The sequence below is a fragment of the Pipistrellus kuhlii genome, unplaced genomic scaffold (assembly GCF_014108245.1).
Source record: "Pipistrellus kuhlii isolate mPipKuh1 unplaced genomic scaffold, mPipKuh1.p scaffold_m20_p_3, whole genome shotgun sequence".
In the NCBI taxonomy this organism is placed as follows: Eukaryota; Metazoa; Chordata; class Mammalia; order Chiroptera; family Vespertilionidae; genus Pipistrellus; species Pipistrellus kuhlii.
Window position 1 is genome coordinate 162,473,168 of NW_023425529.1, and position 9,470 is coordinate 162,482,637.

Consider the following 9,470-nt stretch of genomic DNA (forward strand, 5'->3'; position numbering starts at 1 on the left):
TAGTCATATCCCATGGAACTTCCTGCACGTCATGTGGCCTGGGTTGGCCTGGCTCTAACTCATTCCTCTGAAAGCTGCATAATATTCCACGCTGTGGCAGCACCCTTCCGACTGGCATATACTTTGTTTTCACTTTTGCTACTTAATCATGTAACCCTGACGATAGTACTGCTGCCATGAACATTCCTATGCATCTCTACCTACCAGCCAAAGTTAGAACATTCCACCATGCTGTGAGCTCCTCCTCTCCTTTGCTGAGTAGAGACCCCCATCCTGACATCAGGAGGCAGAAAACTAGACAGCCGGTGAGGATGCGCCCTCACTGCCCTCACCTCCCCCACTCGACCCTGCCCACACCATGACCTCACATCTGCTCTCTCACCTTGGACTCTCCAGGAGTGACCAGCATCTGCAGGACTCGACATGCAAGTCCCCGCAAGGCCCATCGGCGTGCCCCACTCTACCCACCCAGAGGCCAGAAGCCTAACCACTCGCCTCACTGGCCACTCCAGCCAGCCACTGCTGTCCCCCAAAGCTGTGCCCACTGCCCAGCTCTATGTCACACACTGACCCCTCCTTCTCCAAACTCTTCTTGGTAGGTTCAAGGCTGCTTTCCCTCTCATGCCTGGCCTCGCCCACCTGCTATCGAGCACAAAGTGCAGCTGTCCTACCCGTTTAGTGGGAACTCTGATTTGCCGCAAGATGAACATAACAAATGGCTTCACATTGGAGCTTCCAGTCACACTAGCAACACCTGTCAATAAAGAGCAGAGCAGCGCCAAGTATCACAAACTCATTAAGCTCCCCCAAAAGGTCTTACTCCCCTCTTTCACAAAGACACTGAGGCAGAGAGAACCTGGGTTTGTCTGCAGACACAGAATTAGCAAGAAAACATAGCCGTGACTCAGGCTTTGTGGTTAGCTGCACCCTCCACTGCTCCAGCGCTGGCTCCCAGGGTCTCTGGTCCCCACAGCGGCCTGCAAGCTCCTCCACCCGTGAACACAGAAGCCCGACCGTCTTCACTCACTTTGGCGCGACTTGCAAACCCCTCGCCATCTCAGGCCTTGGCAGCTACCACTTCCGGTTGTTCCCAGCGAATACATCCATCTCCTTCCTAAACACGTGCTCGTCTCAAGACTAAGACAGTGTTCTCACTCCCCGAGTGCCTTCTGGAAGGCGGGAGTGTTTATACACTCAGATGCCTCACTAGCTTCAGAGAAACAAATCTGAACGTTTTCTACCAAATGCAATATTGCAGCCCGGTGATCTATCTTCAAGGCTGTTGCAAGCTCACCTGCCCAGTGCCTTTTCTTAACGTGCCCGGGGATGTATGAGTTGCCAGGGGGGGCTTCTTGAAAAACCATCTCTGCATTCTGGTCAAGATGGCATCTTCACAATTTCTCTCCTCTCGGATGGACTCCTACCCCCGGCTCCCCTGGTCAGTGGCTCGGAGCAACTGGGCCAGGACTGGGCGCAGTTTCCCAGCCCTTCACCATCCCCACCCCAACCACCACCACCACCACCGCCATTCAAACCCAAGATCATGGACAAAGAAAAGACAGACAGTATTAAGTGGTGAGGAGAACAAGAACGTTGGCACAACACAAAAGTGGGTTCAAATCCCAGTTCCGCTCTCTCAGGCTGGGTGACTTGGGATGCGTTATTTAAGTCCTAGAAGCCCCCCTTCCTCGGAGCAAGTGTCCTGGGGTTGTGAGAATTTAAATTACAGGGAGATGACACACACGAGTAAAGACACTTATGTCTGTGTCCCTCTCCACCCCCCAAGCAGGCCCAGAAAACCAACCCCCTACCCAGGCAGAACCTGGAGCCACAGGCTGAAATCACCCTTGGCCCCGAGCCCAGCTGCTCCCCAGGCACAGTCCCGTTCTGCACATGAGTCCTTCCTCAGGGGTTAAAAATAGCACCGGCAGCTAGCTGATCTCGGTTAATAGAATATCCAGGTTAATTTTAGCATCAAAAAGCTCCAGAGAATATAAAATCCCTGGTGCCGAGAACCACGTGTGGCCAGCACGGCCTCTTTTTACACTGCCACACACACACACACACGCACACACACACACACTGTCACTGACATCACTCCCTTAAGTTCACAAAAAGTTTTCTCTAAAAGAACAGGATTTTTCTTCAGCCCTGTGAAGCCACTATGACTAACAATAACTGTTTTAACTTAGTAAGCAGGACCACCACCTCCTCTGATCCTTACAGGCCCCTCTGAGGCTCACAGTACTGCTTCCCACGGAGGAAACGGGGTTCCGTATCACCCTCAGCGCAGCGCACCTAGAACCCCGAGGTCCCACCCCTGCAGCCTGAGGCTTTGCGCCATCTCCGCTCCTCACAGCTGAACAGCCAAGCGAGGTGCAGACTAGGGACCTCGCCACGATTCCCCGCTCTCCTCTCACTCAGCTCCCTGCCCTGCCCTGCCTAAGGGACCCCTGCTCCTGGTGAGATTATGTTTGCCGCTCAGTGGAAGGAAGGCTGAAGCAGGCCGCAAGCAGGGCCACGTTTTGCTGAACGGGAGGAACGGTCAGTTCCGACGTGCTTGTGCTGGACCCAGACGGCCATCGAATCCCTTCGCGGACAAGCCCTGATCTACGGAGAAGGAACAGGAGAGCTTGCTCTGAGCCCAGTGAGCACTAGAGGAGCGGCTGCACCGGATCCAAGAAGAAGGAGGGGAGACGCAGGGTCAGAGGAAGGCCTGCCCCCAGGAACCAGGCGGCGCTCTGCCTCCCATGGGGCACAGCCGTTAACACACCGAACAGATCCAAACGGCACCCTCGGACGGAAGAGGAAAACCGTTGACGGAGCAGGAGGGCTTTCCTCACTCTGAAGTGCAAGGCTCTGCTTTTTTACTTTTGGGGGCTTGAGAGAAACACCTTTGTATGTAGTTCTTAAGGGAACACATTTATTAAGATAAAATGACACTTCAAAATGAATAGTGACTATTATGGAAAACGAATATATCCCTGCGAAGTGAGGTTATCGAGCAAAATGCTTAACGGAAGGAGCACTGGGTCGCACACAGCGCTGCCCGGCAGAAGTGATCTCCTTGTGGGCTCTTCCCCAATCAGCGCCTAGAAATCTAGCTGCTTCCCTTCCAGCGCTGAAGTCCTGACTCATGGAAAGTCAGAACACACTTCCTCAAAGCGGTCGGCTCATAGGAAGTGCGTCCAGTTTACGAGACAGGAGAGGCTGGTGTAAAAACAGTTAACAACCGGCACCAAACACAGGCAGTGTTTGAGATTTGTAAGTGTCTTGAAGAGCTATCCAAGAGAACACTGCAGGACTTACTGGAGCATGGGGAAGACAGCAGGCTCAAGAAAAGGACTCAAAATAGTTACAATAAAAACATCTCGCTTTTATTTGGTACTTTTTTATGTATTATCTCCTTCGCAAAAGGTGGAAGGAAAAAGAAAGGGGAAGAGGGGGAAAAAACAAACTTTTTCCATTTCCCCCAATTTTAGCCTTTCCACAAGACCAAGTTACCATCACGCTTTCCAAAAAACGATCTAAGGAATCAAGGCCAAAGCTCTTACACATAAAACAAACAAACAAACAACAACAACAAACAATAAAAGCACCTCTTCATCCCCTCCAAAGTGTTCTGCCTTTTTTTCTTAGCAACAGTCGTGATATTGCTCTTACTGGCATAACTTTAGGGGGAATTTTTCATTTTGTCTTTCTCTGGGAGTGAGACAGGCAGGCACAACGCCGTCTTGTAAGCTCCCACCGGATGCAGTAGACAATAAGAGCCTGCATTTTGCAAACGGAAAAATAAGGCTATGAAAGGGGAGGACACTTGCCCCGGGTCATCTAGCGAGCCAGCAGCAGCCACGGGCGTGCGGCCAGCTAGCCTGGAAACGAGGCTCGGAGATGAATGGACAGCCCGGCCAGCGTCTCTCCGAAGAAGGAGAGGCCGGCATGCATGTGACGGTGTGTGTGCTGTCTCTTGCACAGCTAACTGCCCCTCCTCCAAATCAAAGTGACCCTCATCATGCAGGCGAATCAGAGCCAAGACTGGCCACAAAGGGAGGATGAGGGAAAGAAATCAGCACACCACCCACCTCGAGATCATCATCATCATCATCATCATCATCATCATCATCATCCTGCTCTGCTAACGGCTTTCCCACAAGTTAAAGAAGATTCTGCCCCAAACCAGCCCACACACACTCCACCTTCCTGGTCTCCAGCCCAGCCCAGCCCAGGCTCTCACTCAGCCGCACAGCCTCGTTGTCCATGCCTGTGCCCAGACACAGGAGGAGGTCCTGCCTGGTCTTTGCAGAGGCCCTGACTCTCTGCATGCCCCCAGCTACAAAGGTGAGACACGGATGTCACACTCCTGTATCCCGGCACTATCGGCAAGGACCCTCCAAAAGAAAGAGAGGATACGGGGGCTTCTCAGAGCTGGAACCATGTGCAGGGAGCTGGATGGCGGCTGCACAGGCATGTCTACCTACCTCACAGCTATAGCTCCCGAACAGGCGGGTGGGGGATCCAAAGGCTCTCGCAATACCCATTCCCCATGTGGCGTGAGAGGTGGCAGATGTTCCAGTCACCGCACTGATCCTCAGCTCAGCGGGGTGTTTCTCTCGCTTGTTTAAAGGGCAGTACACAAGAGAGACCACCTAACCAAACAGTGTCATCTAAGCCCCTTCGTCCACACCAGGCCCCTCCCAGGAGTGTGCACTCGACAGGCAGCGGGGCGGCCTCCCCCGGACCTTAGAGCGTCTCCCTGTCCTCTTGCTTCACGCACTAAGCCATCCTGGAAAGAAATCAATGCTCTCCGCTGAATAAACCGCCATTCCAGAACTCTCCCCGAGCAGAGGCTGAGGCTGGCTTGCTGTGCTGGGCCTGGACCACACAGTCCCCATTCCTGTCTGCTGCACGCAGAACTTGGCACGCTCCCCACCGCCACACTCCCATGCCACTTTCTCCTTTCCGCCTCGATTTCCCAAGGAAGCACCTCAAATCCTCGGGGGTCCACCAGGAAATTCACTGGACCCAGGCAATGAGTGAGGGCTCTTGGCTGAGGGAACCCTAAGGGAGGCCCTTTCCCCTGCCCCCACTTTTTTGGGGGGAGGGAGGGGGGCGCTCAGTGTTGAATCTCTCAGTGTGAGAGTGCAGCTGACTTCCACCAAGTAAACAAGAGCAGCCCTCTCCCGGCTGACTCCCCGGGCTGAAGCGCTGCCACATGCTCTCTGCAGTGCCTCTGAGCCAGAAACCAACAGCGTCTCAGCAATGATCCGTAAACCAAAATAAAGCAGACAGGAAACAACATGCTGATTTGGGGTAGCTGGAATTCCTTCGGGCGGCATCAGATGTCATCAACAACTGACACTTCAGCAGTCACTAGGTGCCTGGCTGGGTTCCCAGCGGCCCTTTTCCACTGGGGGGGAATAAACGGGAATGTGGGGCACTCCGGGAACAGGGGGGTCAGTAGGCAAGAAGGACCCTGAGCATGATGACACCCTGGGTCCTCAGAAGCCCTCTCCGGCACGTTTATGGCATTCATGTCTAAGTCATTCCAGGCATAGATTTTGGTTGTTGTTGCTGTGGGGGTTTGTGTGTGTGTGTGTGTGTGTGTGTGTTTGTGTGTGTGTGTTGTTGTTTTTTTGGTGGAGGTGGGGGGTGGATGACTTGCACATCACCCTCCCAAGATAAAACAGAACTAGAAAAAAAAAATATCTCCAGATAAACCCAGGAAATCCGGATCTAGCCCTCCAGCCCACTCCAGAACCTGCATGTCATTTCCCTCCCCCAGCTCTTGAGTCCAGTGAGCAAGGCAGAATCCTCCCGGGTGACAGACAGGGCCTGGCCAACAAGCTCCCTCCGCCAGTTCTCAATGGAAGGTGGGGGAGGGGTGGCTCCCTGCCCTGAGGGAGCCCTGGGCCAGAGATTGCTCCACACATTCACAGGCAGGCAAATGCGCACACGGAACACGCAGTCACACCGGCACAGATGTGTGCACACAGACACATGTGCGCACAAAAACACACACCCACACAGAGGTGTGCACACACACAGGTACCAGCCAACAGCCCAGCCCGGCGGCCCCTTGCCCCCCTCGGGGGGACATGAGGAAGAGCTAACCCGTTCACAAAAAAGGAAGTTTCTGGGTGCAGCAGCTTGAGGAGATGCTGAACCCTGAGATGGGTGGATTTGACACCTGAAATGCACGCATCCGGAGTCCCCAAACGCGCGCACGCAGGTAAGCACACACACAGTTACACACACTTAGAGGGAATGGACCCGCGTCCTACAGGCGACCCCACGCCCGGCACTGCCCCTCCAGGGACTTGGGGCGGCACAGGGTGGGGGGCTCCAGGAGCTGAGTCCCCCGAAGCCGCGGGGCCTGGCTCGGCCCAGTCACCGTCCTCCGGGAGAGGTGGGAGGGGGCCGCGGCTGGCGGGCCGGCCGTCCTGGAGGAGGTGGAGGGGGCACAGCCAACTGGCCGCGGGTGCCCACTAGGTGGAAGGGGCGCGGCCCGCGGACCAGCAGTCCCCGGCGGGGAGGGGGTGGGGGGAGACAGGGGGCCGAGGATGGGGGCCTTCGGGGAACGCGCATCTCCAGGAGCGGATCAGGGACGAGGGGGGCGCCGGCCGCGAGACCCGCGAAGACCCCGCAGCTCCCGCGGGCTCCCGGACGCTCACCGATCTTGATCTTGACGCTCTGGAAGACCCGGAGCCCCTCTTCCTCCACCGCCATGCTGGCCGTATTCGCGCGCGTTGTGCCGCGGAATAGCCGAGCCGAGCGGCCGCACAGTCCCGGCTCTGCGCCCTCCCCAGCGCCCGCCGGGTCGGGGGCGCCCTGGCCTCCCAGCCCCGCCCACCCGCCCGCCCATGGGTCCTGCCCGGCTCCCCATTGGCCGAGGGCAGGCAGAGGGGCGGGGACGGGACGGCTCCGCCCACAACGCGGCCCCAACTGCCCATTGGCCGAGGCCAGGGGAGGGGCGGGGTCTGTTTCAGCGGTGGGATCCCGAGGGACCCGGAGCGACTGGGGGACGGAGAATGGGGGGAGCTAAGAGGGCCGCGGAGAAGGGCATGGCGGGAGGCCGCGAGAGGGGCGGGGAAGGAACCTAAAAGGATAGCGGGGAGGCTGCAGAGGGGGGGCACCAGACGGGGTTGGGGGTGGGAAGGTGCACAGCCAGAACTGGGCTATTAGGGGAGGCGGGGGGAACGGGCAAAGCACTACTGTGTGCTCTCTGCCTCCGGCATCTGCAGGGTCCCCTCCACACTTCCTTTACTTCTCTGTCTCCAGGTCCCCTACTGCCTTCCTCTCCACTTCCCTCCTCTCTTTCATCTTCATGGGGGCCTATACCACACACACACACACACACACACACACACACACACACTGCATATACCAGAATAACAGCTTCATGAAGAGAGGGGTCTGTTCTTTTCACTGCTTTATCCTCATTGCCTTAAAAAAATTTAAAAAAAAAATGCTTGCGTATGTGTTTAAAGCATTAAGAATCATTCTTTACCCTAACTACCCTCAATCATCTTGCTTGAGTTTATCCTCTCCAGACCTTCACTTATGGGAGTTAGGGAAAGCAGCTTCTTGGTTCAGACCTCAGTGTTGCTGCCTCTAATTCTGGGACCTGGGAGATTTCTGTAGTGCATGCTGTGTTGTGCCGCCCAGATTTCCCTCTTAAGACCAAAGCTCTGCCTCCAGCTGGATGATTGAATAGCTCCCCCAGCTCCCGAGCCTCTCAGAGGATTGTGGTTAAGCTGCTTCTCTGCCCATCCTTCTTGCCTCTCACGCTCCCGGGACTTTTTTTTTTTTTTTTTTTTTTTTTTTTTTTTGAGAACACTCCTGATAAAATCCTGCACACAGATCTCTGCCTCTGAGTCTGTTTCCAGGGGAACTGAGCATAAGGCAGTTGGGCCAGGAGTGTCTAGGAGCAGCCTCTGTGAGAGAATCTGAGAGCTGGACTCCCACTGGCACGTCGCTGGAGGCCCGCAGCCCTGCACTGCTGTAGCTGTGGTGGCGAGCTGAAAACGCAAGGTGGGTGCAGTGCCGCAGGCATTGCAGAGGTTGGGGGAAGCAGTGATTATTTGGACTATGGGATCAGGTTGCTCTTGCTGAGGGCAGGCAATGGGGGAAAATCACTAATCTGAAGAAAAATATGACAGAAAGAGGGCTTTCCTGGTACCATGTAAAGACACTCTCATCTCCTGCAGCCAGAGAACAACAACAGCAAGCTGTGGGTCAGAGCCAGGACTTAATCATGAAGATTGAGAGAATGCTCAATCCAAGGAAAGTTGCTCTACTGAGGTCAGGACCCTGGTTGGGGAGAAGGGAGACCCTAAGGTTTGGGGGAAGAACCTCTGCATGAATGCACTCAGAAATCTTAAACACGAGGGCACCCTCCTGATGGGTTTGTCGGGGTGTGCGGGGCCCAGGATGCACTTTCTGCGGGTGGCAGCTTGTCTCACACCATTTTGCTGGTACAGCCTACCAAGAGACCAGAAGGCAGAACTTAACGCTGATCATGAATCAGTGAATGAGTGCATGGAAGGTGTTTGTAAAATGTATGAAGAACATCTGAAGAGAATGAATCCCAACAGCCCCTCTATCACATATGATATCAGCCAGTTGTTTGATTTTATCGAAGATCTGGCGGACCTCAGCTGTCTTGTTTACCGAGCTGATACCCAGACATACTAGCCTTCTAACAAAGATTGGATTAAAGAGAAGATCTACGTGCTCTTTCATCGACAGGCCCAACAGGCCGGGAAATAGTTGTGTTGGAAGCATTTGGGGGCTGGGGGTGAACTTGGGACACAGGTGTGTACAGCAATCTGTAGTGAAGTTTTGTATTATAGTAATCCTGATTCCATTATGGTACACTCTAGCCAGGACTGATTGTGTTAGATGATATGTGAGAATCTTGTTCAATCTGAACTCCCATCACCCCCCCCCCTTTTCTCTTTTTTTACTTAAACATTGTTATGATGATCTAGAAGGAAGTTTTTCTTTGTCAGTTAATGTTGACTCCAATCCTTCATATCTGCTTTATAACATTCACTGTACTAACCCTTCTTCAAGTTGGGGTGGGGGTAGTGACACAGTTTAATTATGTGCTAAGATAAAGTCTTAGTGAAAAACAAATAAATGTTCTTTAGTTATAATAAAAAAAAAATCTTGAACCCCAGATTTTCTGAATCTTTTGGGCCTGGAGAGGTGTCCCATTTCTCCCTGTTAAGGCACGTGCTCTCCATGCGTAAAAACGATACAGAGGCTTCTGCAAAGCAATCCATGCACCCCAATGTTCTCCCTCCAATTCGCTCTTCCACAACATTCACATCACCCAGCTGGAAATGTGCTGGGCCTGGCCAGGGAGCATCAGGGTCTATGAAACCGATGCCAGAGGGAGTTAGAAAGTTAATGCAAAGCCACATCCAGGGAAAGATGGACCCAGGGGAGGCATAACATAAAGTTAG

At 54.0% G+C, this 9,470-nt stretch overlaps 1 protein-coding gene and 1 pseudogene across 1 annotated transcript in view; one reads left to right on the plus strand and one right to left on the minus strand.

Moving 5' to 3' along the window:
* Positions 1-6,831, minus strand: part of RASA3 (RAS p21 protein activator 3) — a 118,739-nt gene extending 111,908 nt beyond the window's left edge. The window contains exon 1 of the mRNA XM_036456430.2: positions 6,672-6,831. Coding sequence (XP_036312323.1) covers positions 6,672-6,726 — 55 coding nt within the window. The 5' untranslated portion in view covers positions 6,727-6,831. The remainder of the gene's footprint in view (positions 1-6,671) is intronic.
* A 1,423-nt stretch (positions 6,832-8,254) lies between these two features.
* LOC118729706 lies at positions 8,255-9,158 on the plus strand (annotated as a pseudogene).
* Positions 9,159-9,470: the final 312 nt, after the last annotated feature.